The 21,394-nt window shown below is 41.4% G+C and overlaps 2 protein-coding genes across 6 annotated transcripts; one reads left to right on the top strand and one right to left on the bottom strand.

The window, feature by feature from the left end:
• Positions 1-843: 843 nt before the first annotated feature.
• LOC121856999 (carbohydrate sulfotransferase 11-like) lies at positions 844-12,308 on the bottom strand. 5 transcript variants are annotated; one of them, XM_042352800.1, is made up of 6 exons: positions 12,203-12,300; positions 5,136-5,475; positions 3,562-3,608; positions 3,161-3,393; positions 2,602-2,718; positions 844-1,955 (listed from the first exon to the last, which is right to left on the bottom strand). In XM_042352800.1, exons 2-6 carry the CDS (start codon positions 5,204-5,206, stop codon positions 1,452-1,454), a joined length of 972 nt encoding a protein of 323 aa, XP_042208734.1. In that variant the 5' UTR covers positions 5,207-5,475; positions 12,203-12,300; the 3' UTR covers positions 844-1,451. The 5 variants fall into 5 exon arrangements, with proteins under 5 accessions (XP_042208734.1, XP_042208733.1, XP_042208735.1 ...); XM_042352799.1 differs by lacking the exon at positions 12,203-12,300 and adding an exon at positions 6,507-6,704; XM_042352801.1 differs by lacking the exon at positions 12,203-12,300 and adding an exon at positions 6,523-6,704.
• Positions 12,309-17,841: 5,533 nt separating this feature from the next.
• On the top strand, positions 17,842-19,786 carry LOC121856991 (techylectin-5A-like). The gene has a single exon (XM_042352789.1). It carries the CDS (start codon positions 18,024-18,026, stop codon positions 19,212-19,214), a length of 1,191 nt encoding a protein of 396 aa, XP_042208723.1. The 5' UTR covers positions 17,842-18,023; the 3' UTR covers positions 19,215-19,786.
• The last annotated feature ends 1,608 nt before the right edge of the window (positions 19,787-21,394 follow it).

Raw genomic sequence — 21,394 nt, 5'->3', positions numbered from 1 at the left:
GAAGGATTTGCCAGATAATTTAAATCTCCTGATGATTAAAGGTTTGGATCTTTAGGTAAATTTTCAAATTCTTTCATCACCAAAGAGAACGGGAAATATCTGATACAAGAACCCAAGTCTGAATCCGGATTTTGGGGGTCGAAACACGCCCTCTTAACCTGCCATGAAGCTGGACATTATAACAACTCTTACATTATCAACTAAAGACGGTAAGACAATGAACTTAGATACGTACAAGAACTTTAGAGGTGATCAGCGTTTTATCACACAATATTGTACGTATATAAACTCCTTTTTTATCAAGAACTGGTGAACTACAACACCCAGACATCACCATTATCGTCCTCTGGCGACATCTTACCTGCCATCTTGTCGCTTTCCACGGGCTCTGGGTCAATTAAATGTTAAAAAAATCCTGGTTGAGGTTAGGTTTGGTTAGGTAAGGTAATGTAAGGTTGTTATAATGTTATTACTGCACTTCAACAACGGAGGTCTTTAAGCGCTTGTTAGGGTTAATAATACACTAGTTCATAACCTGTATTACATCAGGGACTCTTACCCATGTTTAGATCTGGTAACACTGTCCTGTTTTGTGTTACTCATCATGACTGTTTATATACAGGAGTAAGGACGTCAGAATCCTTTACTTTCCAGACACGGGAGTCCTTGTCTCAGCTGCCAGGAGAACAGGAGACTGTGTGTCAGGTTAAGGCATCTTCTCCTACTTAGACGAGTGAGTATGAAGAAGTGTTATTATTTATCATTGAACTATTTTTTTTATCTGTTTGGTAATAACGTGAAATACGGAATCTGTCGTGATTGTGAGAAAAGAAAACCAGAATATTATTTTTATTTTATTTTTATTTTAGAATCATCTTGTTGAGGACGATAATTCCCACTTAAACTAATTTGGAAAAACTTAAAGTATCACATGAAGATTACACCCCCCCCCCCAGCATATTTCATTTGATCAAACACCCTAAAGATACCTGGGTTAAGTTTGATTAAGTTAGGTTAGGTTAGGTCAGGTTAGGTTAGGTTAGGATTAGGTTAGGTTATCGTCAGGGTGTTTAATAATCAGGTGAAATATACTGGGGTTCCGAGTCTTCAGGTGATACAACTTTAATTACAAAACACACTGGCACTCTGTACATCACTATGTAACTATCAAGGGGCTAAAAATATCATGTTATATACTGTCTCTTGAAGTAGCCACAGGAGGGGAGTAAGAGGGGAGGAGAGGGAAGGGAGGTGGTGAGGAGGGAGTTGACACGAGAGATACGTCCTCCTGGTGATTCTTCGTCCGTAAAAGAGTTCCTTAAATAATACATCTCGTGAGTGGGAGAAGGGAGGTATGGGTGGGATAGGGAGGAAAGGGGTGGTAGGAGAGGTGAGCTGTGGGTGCGAGAGGGATTATTGAGTGGGAGGGAAGGAGACTGTCAGCAGGAGCCTTAATGAGGGTTATATGTATACTGGAAGAGTCTAAAGTCTTTCTCGTAGGTGCGGTAGAGGCGATCGATCTGCATCTTGGTGAGGTTCCTCATGTACGTCTGTAGCTCTGAGCTGGTCTTGGTGGGGTGATACTCAGGGAAGTGCAGCCATTCTGGGGCTCTCACCCGCCGGAGGAAGTGTTCAGAGTCCACGCTAAGAGTCTCATACTTGCCGACGATGTCATACTCTATGCTGCAGAGGTAACAGTGTCTGGCGAAAACATCCCAGTGTCTGTCTGTTCTGTCACCTCCGTTATTGAGGTAATCCACAAACTCTGTCCACTGGATGTCTAATTGATTGGCGTTTGGGCGAATTTTTTTGACGTAATTATAGACGGGGGTTTGTTGTAGTGTCACGTCGGGACCTTTTATCTTGTTCTTGTAGGCTGAGACAAGGCGTTCGAATGGGTGACGCACAACTAGGAACTTGGTATACGTCGATAATTTTCGGATCATATCAATCTTCTGAAAAAAATAATCTTCTCTTAATAATATCACATTTCTCTTTACTGGTTATTGTACTATTATTATGATATGTTATTTGTACATTACCAAAACAATTCTATATTCAATGCCTACAGATATGACCTCGAGGCCGTCTTGTTGTTCACTCATATGTTGTTTATTGTTTTAAAGAGGCTAAAAAAAATCGACCTATCCATGACTTATGGCACTTGACACAACTTGTACATACTGGGATAGATCCTCGCCTTAACACTCTCACCAGTACTGTAAATAATTGTCTCGGTGGTGAGGAGTCGGCGGGTCAACCAGGCCTCTGCGTAGGGCCCCGGGGGTGACGTGGGAGGTATAGTGAGGTAAACAAACATCAAATTTTTCAAAAGTTGTTGACAATGGTGGATAAGAAATTCCTCTCTCACGAAAACCCCAGAGGAAAAACTTAAAGGATTTCGATCAGGTGAAGGAGTCTAGGATCCCTGTTGATCATTAAGTAACCTCACTGTCGGAGCAAGGCGACGCATCTGGCGACCTAAACTCCTCTATGCTGTGAGTCACTACTATTGCCTCCTGAAGGAACTTTTATGTTCATTGTTTAGGATATAAGATAAGGTGTGTGGTGGAGATCCTGGAGACATTGTGAGTACCTTACCTGGCGGTTCTCTTGTAGTATTCTCATGTAAAGAAAATCATGTCTCGACATAGTCCTCGGAATGTTTTCGAGACCCAACAACTTCATCCACACAATTCTCCAGCTGGAACTCGCAATCTGATGAAGTTTGGACAAATTAAATAATATTCGAATTAATTAATATACAAACCTAACACGACAAAGCAAAATAATGACTAAATATTGGTAATGGCTGAGTTTAGAGCCGGGTTAAATGTACTGTACTCCCGAGACACCGTGAGGGGGGAGAAAAGCACTCAGTCAGTCAGTCAACAAATGCGTTTACGAGACTTTTAAATGTAGCTATAAGAGTACCAGCAAGACGTTCTGCTTATCTTAGTAAGCTTTCACATTACACAGACTTTCCACCTTTCTGCTGGCTACGATATCCACCGCCTCCCTCCCTTCCTACGCCTTCCATTACACTGACATGTTTACATTCTTCCTCGCCTCTCACATGTTTAGTCGTAACCTTATATTTTGTTGTACTCCTTGCTAGAGACACTTTACTGTTCAGTAATATTGCTGGTGTTTACAGCACCTTGGGGATGAAGCAGTAGATGGCCTTGTGAACATCGTCTATCAGAAGGTGAGGAAGATTGGGAAATTCTTGTAGGGTTCTACTCAGAGCAGCTGCAGTAGGCTTACCACCACAACCTTCCTGTACGGCAGCTTTTCTCTTCTGCTGCTCCACCTCCCAGGGAGTCTCGTGTCCCATCCCTACAGCCTCCTCCTGTACTGGGACAATCCTTCTATACCACGTCTCAAACACACCTGTTGAAGACAGAATAATTAGTTTGGTGAAGCAGCAACTCCTTGAGTCTCACCTCCACGTGCTGGGCTGTTGGGGTCAGTGATTAAGTCTTTTTTTTATCTTTCTCATTATAGTAATTGTACCAACCTGTTTCAAATGGCATTACCTTACCTGGCCTCATCACTCACCCTTCGGATTCTTGTTGACAGATGACCGGATGACGTCGATGTGATAACTGAAGAAATATACGATATTGTTACATCTTCACTACTTAGTGTTGTCATTATAAATAGGCTAACATTCTATCTCCATTTAGTTCTGTTACTTTACAAATATAATTAAGGCGTATACATGAACTATGAATGTTTATCTTTGACTAAAATGGATTTAATGGAATAGAAACACAATACTTGTGAAATAGGAGTGGAACCTAACACAACCTCACCAAATCTTAACTTATCCTAGTCTAATCTAATCTAACCAAACCTTATTTACTCTATCCTACCTAACCTAATATATCCTAATATCAAGAATTTTACCTTTACAATCAAAAGTTCAGACAATTCTAAGACATTTTTCTTCTATGACGTTTCCAGCGTAAATGGCCAATATTGTTATTATTATTGTTATTGTTTTTGTTATTATTAGCAATATAATTAAAGTGATACTATTTTGATCTTTTTATTACTACGTCAACATCTTTAAACTCATACAAAGTCATTTGAGTTATCCAAGAAACTGGTTATGTATATTCGTTTTCTCTGTTGTGATAGAAGAAAATGAAGTTAGTTTAGGGGTAACTTTACTACTTTTTAATTTGTTTGTAAGCTGTCGCAATTATTTTACTTTTGTGTACTTTATTTTGTTTTAGGCTGTGGATATCTATCCGGTTGTATGTTATGTAGTTTATTTTTAGAATAACATCAGGAGTTGATAGAATGGGACGAAACTTTGTGGAAAGGTTATTTACAATCGATTAAATAGAACATTTTAGTCTTACCTTCAGCAACCACTGTATCTTTTTTCACATTTCCACCACAACTTGGTTTAGCAAGTGACATGCTTGCATACATGAACTCATTATAACAGATTTCTGAAGCACGTTTATAACTGTCAATAATTTCCATGACAATAGACGAAAATAAAAAGGAAATCATCCCCAACGGTATTGAACTCAGAGTTGTCCACTACGTTTGTTTTGTTCATATTTTAATCTATGAATAATAACATTAACGGTTATAATATAGTGTTTATATGTGTCGTATTGTACTAGACAAATTGTATAGCTCCCCAAATATCATACACGTTAGCAAAAATTAAACAAAAAACACGATTAGTTAAGTTATAACAAGCAATTATTTCCGAAAATTGCAAAATTAATAGTAAAATAATGCATAGTCGGTTTTGATGACAAGTGATCGTTGCCTAACACCAGCTGTACACTGTTCCTCGGTGATGTGGTCTTCAGGACGGTCTTACTTGAGTCAGCCAGCCAGGCCCACGCACCAGTTGACGCTCTTGCCAATGACATCATAATTCTCACACACAGAGGAGTTGTCAAAAGTACCGACTTACCACAAATGACTGTTGTAAGAACGTTAAAGAACAAATATTTCACTTAAAAACTTGTAATATCATCCACATATTGTGAACAATGATTGTGGGAAAAAGAACATTTCTGACTTTCGACACAAACACAATAAGTTTGCCATCTCACTGCACTGTATATGAAACAACTGTAGTTAAGTGTGCCAGTACTCACCATATGAAAGTTACCAATACGATGGCTGATAACAAGTACATAACTTTTTTCCATGTCCTCGCGTTCATCATTGTGTTGTAGCTCTACACTTTATGTTGGATTATGATGTTGAAGAACTGGGTTGTGGCAAGTTGTAAGTTGACGTTAACAACCAGTAATAAACTTCTCTTGTTGATGGTTTATATGAAGTTGTTTCACTGGTCAGATGAGTGTTGTTACAGTTTGTGTTGAGTCTTTAACAACCAATCGTTAGCTTCAATAATTCTGTTTATTTATCATCTCTTGATGACACCGTCCAGGTGAGTGTGTTGTGATCGGCTGTTGTCTCCTCCGCCACAACCTGAGAGTGAGTCCTCACAGTTACAACATAATGTACTCCTTGACACCTGCCAGGTGATGAAGTTATCGAGGAAACTTTATATATATATATATATATATATATATATATATATATATATATATATATATATATATATATATATATATATATATATATATATATATATATATATATATATATATATATATATATAACATGTGTGCACACGTGTTACGTCAGGGATTATTTACACTACATTAGGCTGCCCGGAGACATGATAAGTATACTTGACACGCATGTTCAAGGAAGTTATTCTACACTACATCAAACTAACACCCACAAGATATGTGTACACATATGTTCACACAAGTAACTCCTTACACAACACCACTACACGAAACCTGTGTTCAGTATCTTCTTCACCTTACTGTGGGAGGCAGCCGTCCTTGTGTTTAAATTATTTACTTAGTGTCTTTGAATATAAAGTATTATGTGATAATTATAGATTTCTTAACTCAGAAATATAAAGGGACTTTATCCCACTCACCGTCACTATAACTGGACTCTAAGTTAAGTGTCAATAGTGACTTTAACCAAAAACTATAATGATGTAAACTTGAGTCATTCCTAGTAGGTCCTCCGCCTCACATCCCACAAGTCTGTATAATGAATGGACGCAACACCGTTATAAAACATTTCTACCGAGTGTCACTGAAATGGTTGCTTCATCAACTCTTCTGAACAGAAAAGATTCAGTACACAGTCAAGTGTGAGACTCTTGTGGAATAGTTGATAATTTTAGTGACCGGTGTTGTGAGGCAAGATGGCTACCACCGCCACTCAGCTGTACGTGGCAGAGAGCCGCGTCCTACACCGTGAAGAAGAGTGTGACAAACATTCATTCATAAGTTATAAATACACATTTGTCTTCAACACAAAACATTCGGTACTTAACTATTTAATGATCACGTGAAATAAAAAAAATCGGTTGTTCTGCTAATACTGAAATTTGTAGAAGTTTACTCACTGGAAGTTTATGCACCTCTACTTACCTCTTTGACAACTCACTATTACAAGTCTTAACACATAGCCGTAGAAATACAGTAGCGTGATCTGTGGCGGAGATGACCGAGTAGGTTTCAAGTGCTTGCTGTTCCGCGGAGACAGGAGGAGTGCGAGCATCTGCTGCGTGTCTTAGGAGGAAACAGGTGTCTTGGGATCTGTAATCTGGCAGGTGTTAGTAAGTCTTCGTATACATGCAACCAATACATGATACTTCTGGTGACCGATTTATACTTTAATATACATCTGTTGTATACATATAAAATACATTGGGTATATATGTTCCTTATACATCTCTACAGTTTCGAAGATAAAGAATAGAACTTTGTTAGGTAGGTGAGGGGTGGCCTGGAGGACTGTTCTGCAATATTCATAAATAATGTAGTTTAGTTTAATGAATTTTTAAATGGTTTACTAGAAGGCAAATTGAGTCACAAATTATCCCACAAACTACAAGCAAACTGAGAATTTATTTAGCCTTTATTGAGCCTCTGTTGTTTGGCCTTTTGTATAATAATCCAAACTTTTATTAATTGTCTTTGTCATTCACAATTAATTGATTGTTTTATATGATTTTTGTTTCCATTTTACTGAATATAGTGAAGTAATGATCAAATATCACAATGATCTATAATTATGTAGACTTTACCCTCGCCCCTATGACAACAGTCAATAACTACAACAATTATATATCATTCTGAACTAAAACAAATTATACACAAGATTATAGTTTGGGTAAATATTTGGATTATAGTGAGTTTGGATATTTAATCTCATTATATCATTGTACTGATTATCTCGTATCGTGTCTTATGCCCCTGTGATTTGGGAGTTCATAGTTTGGACTTAACGAGAATATAATGAACGAACGTCTGTACAGATCTATACCTACGTAATTATTAAACATATTCAATTTATTCTTAACCATATGGAAAAAAATTATCAATGAAAAACAAAAGCGAGGATATAATTTTTATTTGTTTTTGTATTAGAATCATTAGTTAAGAAAGACGTACTAGTTATGGATAATGAGCTTGGGTAATTAACCTCTATTCAACAGTTTAAGGGATTTGAAAACAAAGCAAAAATCACACTGTCACTTTTAACTATTAAGACGATCTATCCCTACAGTAACACAGCACTCAATGATTTACACAAGATTATATAAGATCTGATTTAGTACTCCCTTGTGAAGTAGTTCCAGCAGGCAGAGAGGATGAGGGTGGGTAAGAGGGAGTGAGAAGTGGTGAGGAGGGAACTGACACACAGGACACATTTAGCTGTACAAGCAGGAGATACTGTCACACAGTGTCACGTCCTCCTGGTTGTGCTTTGTTGGTAAAAGAGTTCCTTAACTAATGCATCTCGTGGGTGGGAGAGGGAGGTGAGAGTGGTGGGATAGGAAGGAAGGAGTGGTAGGAGAGGGAGATGTGGGTAGGAGACGGAAGGAGTGGTGGGAGGGAAGGAGACTGTCAGCAGGACCCTTAATGAGGGTTATATGTATACTGGAAGAGTCTAAAGTCTTTCTCGTAGGTACGGTAGAGGCGATCGATCTGCATCTTGGTGAGGTTCCTCATGTACTTCTGTAGCTCTGAGCTGGTCTTGGTGGGGTGATACTCAGGGAAGTGCAGCCATTCTGGGGCTCTCACCCGCCGGAGGAAGTGTTCAGAGTCCACGCCAAGAGTCTCATACTTGCCGACGATGTCATACTCTATGCTGCAGAGATAGCAGTGTCTGGCGAAAACATTCCAGTGTCTGTTCTTTCTGTCACCTCCGTTATTGAGGTAATCCACAAACTCTGTCCACTGAATGTCTGACCGTTTGACGTTTGGGCGGATTTTTTTGGCATAATTATAGACGGTTTTCTGTTGGAATTTTTTCTGGGGACCTTTTATCTTGTTTTTATAGGCAGAAAGGAGGCGTTCGAATGGGTGACGTACAATCAAATATTTGGTGTAAGTCGACAACTTTTGGCGGAGATTAGTCTTCTGAAAAAAAATATGTAGTTTTATTTTGTTTTATTAATATCACATTCTCTTTATAGATTACTTAATGTAAGATTAACTACGAAAACTAATGAAAAAAATGTGTTACCTGTGACATGAAGATAAACAATGAAGAAAGTCCGGTATTAATCCTTACATATAAAATGGCCCTCTCGTGGCCATACCTCTATTAATCGCTTTAATATGGCCTCCTCCTGGCCATAGAGTTCACCCAGCTCTGGATTACCTTTTCTCTATTTACATTCTCTTAATACCAAAGCTCCGCAGGTAAGGGACTAATACCAACTTTGTTTATCACACATTAATGACTTTCTCTCTCTCACTTAATATCTCAACACACTCCTACACAGATGATTCACCTCTCCACAGAGCCTCTACTCAGATCACCTCAAACCCTCACGATGAAATATGAATACAAGACGACATACAGTATGCAGCACATACACCTGAGTGTGGTATATCTAACTTGGTATTCTTTAGTATTAATAAATCACATTAATACATATACATAGCAATAGGAGATTTAGCACATCATTCACCATCACTCAAACTGGTATTTTAATCCATATCTTCACTATCACATTTACCACGACAAAAAGGGCAAATTCTGTCAGAAAATTAGCTTAAATTATTTTATTGATTTTGTTTTAAATTATCCACGTAATATATACAGGCTATATATATATTTTTCAGGCCAATATAAACACACATACTGGAGTGTAATGACGTGATGTGTATTGTGGAGACGTGTAAGGTGCAGTATAGGGTGTGAGTAACTTACCTGGCGCTTCTCTTGTCGAATTTTTGCATTAAGTACCGCGTGAGGCCTTCGATTTCCTTTACCCTTGTCGGGGTTTATCATAGAAAGCCACACTTTCTTAAAAGATGTGCTCGAAACCTGAGAAAATTGGAAAAAAATTATACAACTTTCGAGATAATCGGTGTAAGCGATGGTAAAATACTGATGACAGATTGATAATTATAGCTAACTGTACTCCAGGCAGCACCAGCACAGTATGAGAGGGGAAAAGTTCCCTATCAGTTAGTCAGTCAGTCAGAATATACGTTTATGGGGCTGTTAAATGTACCTAAGATAGAGTTGTCAACATTTTACAGGGGATACTCTAGCAGTTTCAAGACCTGTTTATGTGAGTAAATTGTCAGATTATCAACGACACTCACGATCTTACACCAACAATAATATTGCTGGTGTTTACAGCACCTTGGGGATGAAGCAGTAGATGGCCTTGTGAACATCGTCTATCAGAAGGTGAGGAAGAATGGGAGATTTTTGCAGGGTTCTACTCAGAGCAGCTGCAGTAGGCTTACCACCACAACCTTCCCGTATGGCAGCTTTTCTCTTCTGCTGCTCCACCTCCCAGGGAGTCTCGTGTCCCATCCCTACAGCCTCCTCCTGTACTGGGACAATCCTTCTATACCACGTCTCAAACACACCTGTTGAAGACAGAATAATTAGTTTGGTGAAGCAGCAACTCCTTGAGTCTCACCTCCACGTGCTGGGCTGTTGGGGTCAGTGATTAAGGTTTTTTTCCTCATCTTTCTCATCATCGTTCACAAATATTCTGTCTCAGGTTGACACTGATGGTTAGGTGTTACCTTTGTTGTCATCATCACCTGGGCGTCTAGCACCTGCCTGCCTCCTGAGCGTCAAGAAGGAGACAACAGGGAACATGGTGGCGGAGCAGTGACTGTGGGTGTTGGGGTAAGGCACACACACGCACACTTATTACCTTCTACTAAAATTCTTGTCAAATTATTCAATTATCATGTAAATTTAGTTACAAAAGTAATTAATAATTACTAATAATTACTAATTATATACTAGAACAACCTCACTCTACTGGGTAACTATAGTGACACAAACTCCGACAATGTGTACGACGACACCACCAACACTCACCCCACCACCAACACTCACCCCACCACCAACACTCACCCCGGGGATTCTTGTCGGCTAATGTATGGATGACGTCGTTGTTGTACCTGAAGAAATATACTTTGTTAGGATTTGTTGCCGTATAACTCTCGGTGACTACACAGATAAACACACAGGGTACACTTGAGTAAGTTTGCCATCTCACTGCACTGTATATGAAACAACTGTAGTTAAAGTGTGCCAGTACTCACCATATGATAGTTACCAATACGATGGCTGATAACAACATGAACATAACTTTTTTCCATGTCCTCGCGTTCATCATTGTGTTGTAGCTTTACACTTTATGTTGGATTATGATGTTGAAGAACTGGGTTGTGGCAAGTTGTAAGTTGACGTTAACAACCAGTAATAAACTTCTCTTGTTGATGGTTTATATGAAGTTGTTTCACTGGTCAGATTAGTGTTGTTACAGTTTGTGTTGAGTCTTTAACAACCAATCGTTAGCTTCAATAATTCTGTTTATTTATCATCTCTTGATGACACCGTCCAGGTGAGTGTGTTGTGATCAGCTGTTGTCTCCTCCGCCACAACCTGAGAGTGAGTCCTCACAGTTACAACATAATGTACTCCTTGACACCTGCTAGGTGATGAAGTTATCGAGGAAACTTTATAATTCAAACATTAAGTTATACGGGGACATGATTCTATCTTATCCTGATTCATGTAATGACAAAGGGAGTGAAGGTCACAAAACTATAGGAGTTACACTTGTTTTGAGTGTCCGGCCCCTGGGCGGAGCTACAGAACAAAGCCGTCGGTAAGAGTTCGTAACACAGTTTTTGTGTCACACTTGAGGGATGATATATTTTTTTAGTATTATTTATTGGGCACTCCCCTACATCCTTGTGTAAGGTGAAGCGCAGAAGCGTTTACAGCGCCCAACAGGGAAGCATGCTAAGTTCATGCTTGCCTTTGTGTCTCATGAGTTAAGGGCGTGAGTCACGAGGTGAGGGTGAGTCAAAGGTTACCCCTAACTTCTCCCTAACATGAGTATAAGTGACCCTTTCTCTTCAACTAAACTGAGGACAGTGGTGATAGTCGTCCTCACACCTAACATTACACAGTTGACTCAGTCGTTACGCAGTTCTCTTTGGCCCTTTGAATATAAAGTATTATGTGATAATTATAGATTTCTTAACTCAGAAATATAAAGGGACTTTATCCCACTCACCGTCACTATAACTGGACTCTAAGTTAAGTGTCAATAGTGACTTTAACCAAAAACTATAATGATGTAAACTTGAGTCATTCCTAGTAGGTCCTCCGCCTCACATCCCACAAGTCTGTATAATGAATGGACGCAACACCGTTATAAAACATTTCTACCGAGTGTCACTGAAATGGTTGCTTCATCAACTCTTCTGAACAGAAAAGATTCAGTACACAGTCAAGTGTGAGACTCTTGTGGAATAGTTGATAATTTTAGTGACCGGTGTTGTGAGGCAAGATGGCTACCACCGTCACTCAGCTGTACGTGGCAGAGAGCCGCGTCCTACACCGTGAAGAAGAGTGTGACAAACATTCATTCATAAGTTATAAATACACATTTGTCTTCAACACAAAACATTCGGTACTTAACTATAATTGTCACAAGAAATTATATATTTTTTCCACTGTTTTGATCAACACTGAACAGCTCTATAAAACGACACTTGCTACAGCCACCTTATAACACTTAGTCCCATTTGAACCTCTCAGTATAACAGATTATTAAAACAACCTTAGAAATATAGTAGTTTGAAGACCGCGCAGGTAGTGAGTATTCCCTAGCTGGCGTGCGAGGGTAGACTAGTATCCACAGCTGCTGAAGAGGTTAGTTAACACCCGAGCCACTGACGGAGAACACGATTTATAGATGCAGATGACTACATTTCCTTATACAAGTGTTCGTGTTGACAGAATTTAGCCGGCTTCACAAGCCTACGACCATGAGATTTTGACGCATTTGAAAACACCGAGAAAAGTCTGAATAGGCAGATCTTTGAAAATTGGATTGTATGTTTATTTATCTCCAATTATCCTGATGGTGGAATGTCACAACTCAACTCACAACCTACAACATCACCTTCAGCAGAGCGAGGGCGTTGATCATGTTGTTGGTTCCTACAGAAGGTGTGGCGAGGAGTTGTGGTGACTTTAAGACAGTCAATTGATCTCAAGGTATTAGTGGCCTCAACTCCGTCCCATTTCTGAAGAAAAAAAAACAACGCTTCTCTTTATACATTTCTTTCCATGACTTCTGACTTCACTTAGTGTGTGTGTGTGTTATGGTAACTTCACCCTTGAGTACAGTATCATTACCCTTAAAGAGATATAGCCTTTGTAATATACTGAAAAAGTTCACATTTTGATTGATCATTTTTCGTTGATTTTACGTGGCGAGAAATACACGTGTCTGATGCTGACCACCACAGGTGTTTCATTTTGATCACAGGTGTTCAGAGAGTCAACCTGGCTTCCTGTTTTTAGCTAATCTGGAATGCGTTTTCATAACTTTTGGAGCGTTAAATGAGTCAAGTTAATGTTTTCGGTGTTCACGTCTTGGTTTATCACTTATTAGTCTGGGAGAACTTAACCTATGCAGTGGCAGAAGGTTCTTAGCTCTGGGAGTCAAGGGCGACACTACAGAGCAAAGGTGTCGGTCAGAGTTCATTAAGACAGTGTTTTTGTCTCACTGGAGGGATGATATAAGTGATTCTTGGGGTGCTGGTAATAGTCCCGCTGCAGCTTACTCCATTCTTATGTTCTTACGTCTTACAACCTCACGAATTCTCGGACACTTGCCGGCAGCAGGTTGGAGGCTGGTCCACACACCGCTGTTGAGGGTTTGTATGTAAGTTTAGCGCTGGTATTACTGTCTAATAATCCGAAGGAGCTCTGGTAGAAGTAGTTAACTCGATGACCCAACAGTGTTCTGGGAGATAATGTACCTCAATGCCTCGTGTACTTAATAATGTTCTCTTCAGATAAGTTTGTGAGGGAAACAAACTCGAGGGTGTATTGATAACATTCAACAGGGGGCTGACAGAGGGTATGTTGCAGTGTTGGGTGGCCGTCCCGAAGTGATCTCTTGTATAATATGAATACCTATGCGGCTGTGTTGTTTGTACCTACTATAACGTGGCGTGATGTTGGCCGTCGTCTCACCATATACCAAAAATGACAACAAGATCCACCATGCGACGGAAGTGTTTTACAAGACATAACGGAAACGCCTTGTAACCATCCACCACTTCTTCTGTGTTTGTTTCTCACTCATAACTCACGCCCACGATTCACTGAGCTACATACGTGATTTACTTTGGCTACCTCACCTCGCAACACCTGTGCTAATGATCTGATCAGCGTACATGATATCTGGCAGAAATAACACGAGACTGGTTGGCTGGCTGGCTGACTGGCTGGCTGGCTGACTAACTAATCTGGTGATCACAACATCGGATATGACGTCATGGGGGAGGGGGAGAAGGCCATTATCCAGTAACATTAAGTTGTTGCATTATGGAATTTATTATTTAACCTAACCGAACCGAACCTAACCTAACCTAATACTCTGAAAACACTCAACGAAGGCACAACACTCGGGAGGAGAGGGCCACCACGCCACCTCACTTCCCTCCATTAGTCCTCATTAACACGCCGTGGGACCTGTGAACACCAAGGAACAGATTCACAAATTATCTTACGTGAAAACAAAAAATAATCTCCCTAGTGACTAATGATAACGAATTGTCTTACCACTCGAGTCTGTAATTGTTTACTATCCTGACCAACTGTAGGAGTTCAAGCAGAAGTATATCGTTTGTTTACGCTCTGATATCTATATTTCGGGTGGGATTTAACGAAGAGATGTTGGTGAATTCGGTGCGCGTCTTGCCCTGGGTTCGCTTTTTGTCCTTAAGTCATTTCTTGGGAGGAGGAGGAGGTAAGAGTCATCCTTGAGTTAGTTAGAACTGGAGGAAATGCCTTCATTATGTTCTCTTGCAGATAAGTGTAGACATAATGACCAAGGATAGAAAAAGGTCGAGTTTCATTCTCTCTGGAAGGTGAATTACGACCTAAAGTGAAGCTGAGGGATGGCACTGTCCTCTCCAAATCCTTTCAGCTCGCTGTGATAAGTGACAACACGCTGAGCTTGACTCATAGTTCCCAGGGCAATACAATGGTGGTGTGGGGAGATGGTGTGGGGAGATGGTGTGGGATGAGATAGTGGGGTGGGGTGGGGAGATGGTGTGGGGAGATAGTGTGGGGTGTGGGTGGGAGATGGTGTGAGGTGTGAGGAGATGGTGTGGGTGTGGGGAGATGGTGTGGGGTGTGGAGATGGTTGTGGTGTGGGGAGATAATGATGGTAGAGATGCAGGGTGGTGATAGTGGCGGTGGTGGTGATAGTGGTGATAGTGGTGGTGGTGGTGATAGTGGTCGTGGTAGTGGTGATAGTGGTGGTGGTGGTGGTGATAGTGGTCGTGGTGGTGGTGATAGTGGTGGTGGTGGTGGTGGTGATAGTGGTCGTGGTAGTGGTGATAGTGGTGGTGGTGGTGGTGGTGGTGGTGGTGGTGATAGTGGTCACAGTGGTGATAGTGGTGGTGGTGATAGTGGTCGTGGTAGTGGTGATAGTGGTGGTGGTGATAGTGGTCGTGGTAGTGGTGATAGTGGTGTTGATAGTGGTCGTGATAGTGGTGATAGTGGGTGGTGGTGGTGGTGGTGATAGTGGTCGTGGTAGTGGTGATAGGTGGTGGTGGTGGTGTTGATAGGTGGTCGTGTAGTGGTGATAGTGGTGGTGGTGGTGGTGGTGGTGGTGGTGGTCGTGGTAGTGGTGATAGTGGTGTGATAGTGGTCGTGATAGTGGTGATAGTGGTGGTGGTGGTGGTGGTGGTGGTGATAGTGGTCGTGGTAGTGGTGATAGTGGTGGTGGTGGTGATAGTGGTCGTGGTAGTGGTGATAGTGGTGGTGGTGGTGGTGATAGTAGTGAATAGTGGTCGTGGTAGCGGGGAAGACTACAGAAGGCCAGTGTCGCACATTGATTCTCACAGGCAAAAAAAAATTCAACACATATTAATTCAGGAGAGTTCATCAGCTTTAATAAAAAAAATCCCATTTTTCATCCTGGCTTTCCAACCTCTCGTTCTCTCTGTCGGATTTCTCTCTCCTCCTCCTCCTCCTCTCCCCCTCCTCCTCTCCCCTCCTCCTCTCCCCCTCCTCCTCTCCCCCTCCTCCTCTTCCTCCTCCTCACTCTCACAGTGTTGATATCTGAGGAGGAGTCCAGAATTCCCCCGTCTGTAACTTGATCAAGTGTGATCACAGAGCGGGCACAGTAAGGTATAGCGCCCCCCTAGAGTAAGGTTAACTCAGAGTAGGATGAAACTTCTCTTAAAACTTGTTGTCTTAATAGCCATAAGACACCGAGGAAACATAAGATAACAGGAATAAGACATACAACCAGACATGAATTAGTTATGAAAGAAATGCCAAGACACATTCAACTCTCCCCTCCCTGTTCTTCATTGAGTTAATTACGGTGTTATTTCTTGTGGGTTCTGGTAAGCGGATGGCGTTAGTCATATGTCAACAGCTACTCATGTTTATGTTTCCAGGACAGTGACCTTGTGTTTACCTTTCTCGGAGGCGAAGGCGAGGCACACAGGATGATAACGTGCGTCACTCTTTACATACTCGGGTGAAAGTTTTGTTTTAGCTACAGCTCGAGAACACCACTTTGTTGATAATTAGAACTTCAGAGAACACGAGGGATGGTTATGATTCACAAGTCCACTTTACGTAACTCAGATGGTCAGATGGTCACTCTACACAGACGCCTGGTCATCCCATACACACGCCTGGCCACCCCCGCCACACACACACACACACACACACACGGCATCGTACAAACTATAGGGCCTTCATATGACCTCAAGTAAAGGCTGTGCGACAAACACCCTCCATCTGTCAGCAATCATCCTCATTAATCTATATGAACAATGTACGTGCGCACTCATACACACATACACGACATTCATACATGCACTACTCAAAAAACACACACATACATTCGACATTCATACATGCACTACTCAAAAAACACACACATACATTCGACATTCACGCACACAATACTCATAAAACACACACACACACACACGACACACACACACACACACACACACACACACACACATGAGATAGTCATACGATACTCACGACAGACATACAAACATACATCCCCCTCCCCCTTCACAATAACCTGACCTGTTTATCTGGACCAATACGTGACCTTGTCCCCTTTCGCTAACCCCTCCCATCTGTGACCCAGCCTATTATCATGGAGGTCTCAGCTCACAACACCACTACACTATCCACAACACAATTTCACCATTACATTCTGGAGTCAGGATTTTTTTGGGGGGTAAATTTTGCCGTAATTTTTAGGAAGTTTACATCGTGTGTTTTTGTTATTGTATTTAAGATGAATGGATGGACAGGTTGGTGGTATGTTGGACGGGTTAACATATTGGATGACAGGTATAGACGGATGGATTAATATGACTAAGACAGGTGGTTAGGTTAGGTTAGAGTGAAATTCAGGGTTTGGGTGAAATGAGAGGAGGGAGGGACGGAATGGTGAGAGGTTAGGAGGGAGGGAATGGAAGGAGGGTATGAGGGGAGGGAAGGGAGGGAGTACTGAGCGCCCTTACTAATCTAGTGACCGGAAGCGTGAGGCCAGACACACCCCCAAACACACTGACCCCCGCGATAGTACCTCCCTCCCTCCCTCCTTCCCTCCATGACACCCTCCCTCCCTCCATGGCACCCTCCCTCCCTCCATGGCACCCTCCCTCCTCCATCTCCCTCCCTCCATGGCACCCTCTCCCTCCTTCCATGACCTCCCTCCCTATCACTATAGTCCAGCCTCCTTCTCTGTTTCCTCTTTATTTTCCACGTTTGTCAATACTTCTCTCTCTCTCTCTCTCTCTCTCTCTCTCTCTCTCTCTCTCTCTCTCTCTCTCTCTCTCTCTGTGTTCTCATTCCTATACATTTATCTCCTTCTTCCCATAGCAAGTCCCCATAGAAAAATAGTAAATGGATTCTTGCCACACACACACACACACACACACACACACACACACACACACACACACACACACACACACACACACACTTCCTGACTGTGACTTATACAAAAACAGTTAAATATCAGATCTTGGAGAAATTGTTGCGTGTCTTACAGAATTAGAGTAACAAACTGAAGGATTTACGTTATGATAACAAGATACCGACGATAGCAGACCAAAAAATAATGAACAATACATATTTCTGAGTATTTTGGACCGTGGTGGTAATCGTGTGAGAGGGTGGGGTAGCGGGCGTGTAGGGAAGTCAGTCAGCCCGCGACCATCACTGAGGGAACATTGTCGCTCCCGGGGGCAGCTCTTACTTCAGTCTGAGGGAGGGACCCGGCGTGTAAGATAACTTTAAGCAGTGTATCACCTCCCGACATCAGTTGAAGAACTTGGGTGATATACCATCCGTCTATAACTGAGGCGGAGATGGCGAAACTGTGGAGTGTGTTCGTGGTGACTGTGTTGGTGACGTGCAGTGAGGGGCGCACCGTCGACGGAGGGAGGAACGATGCAGAAATTCTCAAAGTTCAACATCCTCTCGCTGGGGGGATCATGAAGCTTCCCTTGATTAAAGCGGAACACGAGAACGACCTGCCACTAGGACTTAACGACATTCAAGGCGGGTTAATGGACAAAGGTGATAATGACGTAGCGGAGGTTGTGACGACTGCGGTCACCACCACGACCCAGCACACGCCCACTGTCCCTGAGCATAATGATATTGCGTCTCTCGATCACGTTGTTGAAAACACTCCAGACGAAGTGACTGAGGAACATCGTATGGAAGACGACAATTTTGACGAAGATATTTTTCAAAATGAGGGAGATTTGGTGGTCATCATGAGACGGATGTATGAAGCCTTAACTAGGAGATTGAACGTGCTCAAGTCTCGCGTCACCAGTGTGGAGCAGACTGCTGGCGATGTCTTCGCCCGACTCACGGTGCTCGACTGTGCTGATCTACTTGCGAGAGGGAAGAAAGAGTCTACAGTGTACACCTTTCACATGGACCACAACGGTAAGAGACCAGTGACCGTCTTCTGTGATATGGAGACTGACGGAGGTGGGTGGACGGTCATACAGAGGCGTCTTCAACACGCCCACGCCACAGACTTCAACCGTGGCTGGTACGACTATAAGATGGGCTTCGGCAACGCCTCTAGTGACTACTGGATTGGCCTGGAAAACATATACATCTTGACGAACACTCGACACTATGAGATGCGTATAGATCTCACCGACTTCGAGGGTGAGTCTGCCTACGCCCAATACGACCGTTTCCACATCGAGAATGAGGCTCAGGGCTACCGACTTCATATTTCTGGCTACAGTGGTACAGCAGGCGACGCTCTGGGCAACGAGGGAAAACCTGACAACTTCACCGCCGACGGGATGATGTTCACCACCCACGACGAGGACCATGACACCTCCCACGAGATCAACTGCGCCAAGTACTGGAAGATCGGAGGCTGGTGGTTCAACAGGTGCTCGTGGGCCAACCTAAACGGCCCATACAAGGAATCAGGCGACGGCATTGGCATCAACTGGCACATGTGGCGTAACAAGGAATATCTCCGCTCATCGTCCATCATGATCAGGCCAGCGAGGAACTTGTGAGCGCGTCTTCAGCAGCACCGCCAGGATAGATATAACAGATGGTTCTAGTTTGTCATAATGAGGGACATGAACTGAATAAGAAGCTGTGGACTTGGACTTTCCCGTGGGACCTAAGGAAAGATATTCGCCATTAGAATCTATTGTAAAATGGAAACTAAAAATGTTCTAGTGTCCAAATAGCATCATCCAGGTATTACTTCTAGGATCTTGATGTGTTAAAAACAAAATATTCAGTTCACCTCCTAGAGTATCTGAAGCAGGATATTATTTTGCTCAATTACTGCAGTTCTCGAGAGGGGGAAGGGAGGGGAATAAGATACAATTATCCATAATAATAACCTAACCTAACCTAACCATAACTGGATGACTTAAGAATATCTATAATTAAAATACACCCTCTAACGTGCTGTTAACTTACAAATGTATCAATTATATGTCGTAAATACTGAAGCATTTCTTGTATATTCTCATGTGTACATTCACTAATTCTGTAAATAATATTCTTCATGTCACGAAAAATAATGAGTATGTGAGACTTAGAGTATAAACGAAATAAATATATCTTGTTTATATACGATACTTCTAACTTGTCCTTAAAATACTAAACTTATATAAATTACTGTTGTATATACATTGAAAGCTATTATACATAGATTGAGAAACTATTATATATTAAGACATTAAATGGATTGAAATTGGGTGGAATTTGATGTGTCTTGTAGTGTAAGAACAAGAATATGTCTAGTTAATATTTATGTCTGAATCTTACCAGAGAAATTGTACCCCAAGACATAAGCTGCTCCACTATTGTACAAGGACTACACCACTAGGCCATTACTCTTTATTTAGTGTTCCATTATTAGTGTTTTACTTTGAACACCATTACCATTGTTTCTCTACTTTAATCACTGCACCATTATCATCACTGTACCATTATCACCACTGTACCATTATCACCACAGTACTATCATCAACACTGTACCATTATCACCACTGTACCATTATCAACACAGTAACATCATCACCACTGCACCATTATCACCACAGTACTATCATCACCACTGCACCATTATCACCACTGTACCATTATCAACACAGTAACATCATCACCACTGCACCATTATTACCACAGCACTATCATCACCACTGCACCATTATCACCACTGCACCATCATCACCACTGCACCATTATCACCATTGTAACACCACCACTGCACCATTATCACCACTGCACCATTATCACCACAGCACTATCATCACCACTGCACCATTATCACCACTGCACCATTATTACCACAGCACTATCATCACCACTGCACCATTATCACCACTGTAACACCATCACCACATACTACACCATATAATCCTTTCCTAGAGATACAAATTAAAACAAACCTTATAACTGAATGATATAAGAAACAAAATCCCACAACACGTAAATAAAAGTTAAAATAATTGAGATGCAGAACAACATTAATTAGGATTCTGGAGATTAGCCACCACAGCTTATTTCACCTGAAGATTAAACACCCTAACGTTAACAACAGGGGTTAGATTAATGTTGGGAGAGTTAGTCTTAAGGTGGATTAATCTGGGATGGCTATTCTACTAATCCACTTCTAATCTTTCTTGATATTATTATGATGATTTATACCGATGCTGAAAATAATAAACCTCTATTTAACGGACTATATAGAGAGAAAAGTCCCTTATATCGAGAGGTCCGTTAAATGTAAAACCCTCAACGGAATGTATTTATAAACAAGTTCATTATATAGAGAAGTATATTACTGCGAGGTGTATGACATTAGACCATTTAAATCTACTGAGAAGATTAAATAAATACTTCAATATAATCACTACCACATGAGCACCTACTGTATATACACGGCACAGGTAAATAATCAATGGTAATCAGGTGGCAGTACAGGTGAGAGGGTCCAAGCTGCAGAAGACGATAAAGGTGGAAAGTAAAGGCAGATGAAGCAGGTAAGACTAAAATGGTGAATTAATTACACACATCAACATGAGAAACATTTGATTACATTCTATGGCTATTAGGTCTATTAGTTCTAGTGCTTACAACTCATTGATTTTAGTTTAGAAATAGCAGAGTATATAGCTATTGGCGTATATATAGGGAGAGGTTTGGGGTGGCGTAAATAGAGTTATGTCACTCA

Source organism: Homarus americanus, unplaced genomic scaffold (genome assembly GCF_018991925.1).
Source record: "Homarus americanus isolate GMGI-L3 unplaced genomic scaffold, GMGI_Hamer_2.0 scaffold44060, whole genome shotgun sequence".
In the NCBI taxonomy this organism is placed as follows: Eukaryota; Metazoa; Arthropoda; class Malacostraca; order Decapoda; family Nephropidae; genus Homarus; species Homarus americanus.
Note: the sequence above shows the minus strand (reverse complement) of the source record. Positions and strands in the feature narration are given on the sequence as shown.

What these genes read in the sequence shown, in the direction of transcription:
- LOC121856999 (XM_042352797.1), bottom strand. Translation starts at nt 10,744, where the DNA reads ATGATGAACGCGAGGACATGGAAAAAAGTTATGTTCATGTTGTTATCA. An exon ending in AGCCGACAAGAATCCCCGGG is followed by an intron (nt 9,978 to 10,479) that starts GTGAGTGTTGGT and finishes TGTCTTCAACAG; the next exon opens with GTGTGTTTGAGACGTGGTAT. An exon ending in TTCGACAAGAGAAGCGCCAG is followed by an intron (nt 8,505 to 9,303) that starts GTAAGTTACTCA and finishes ATTTTTTTTCAG; the next exon opens with AAGACTAATCTCCGCCAAAA.
- LOC121856991 (XM_042352789.1), top strand. Translation starts at nt 18,024, where the DNA reads ATGGCGAAACTGTGGAGTGTGTTCGTGGTGACTGTGTTGGTGACGTGC.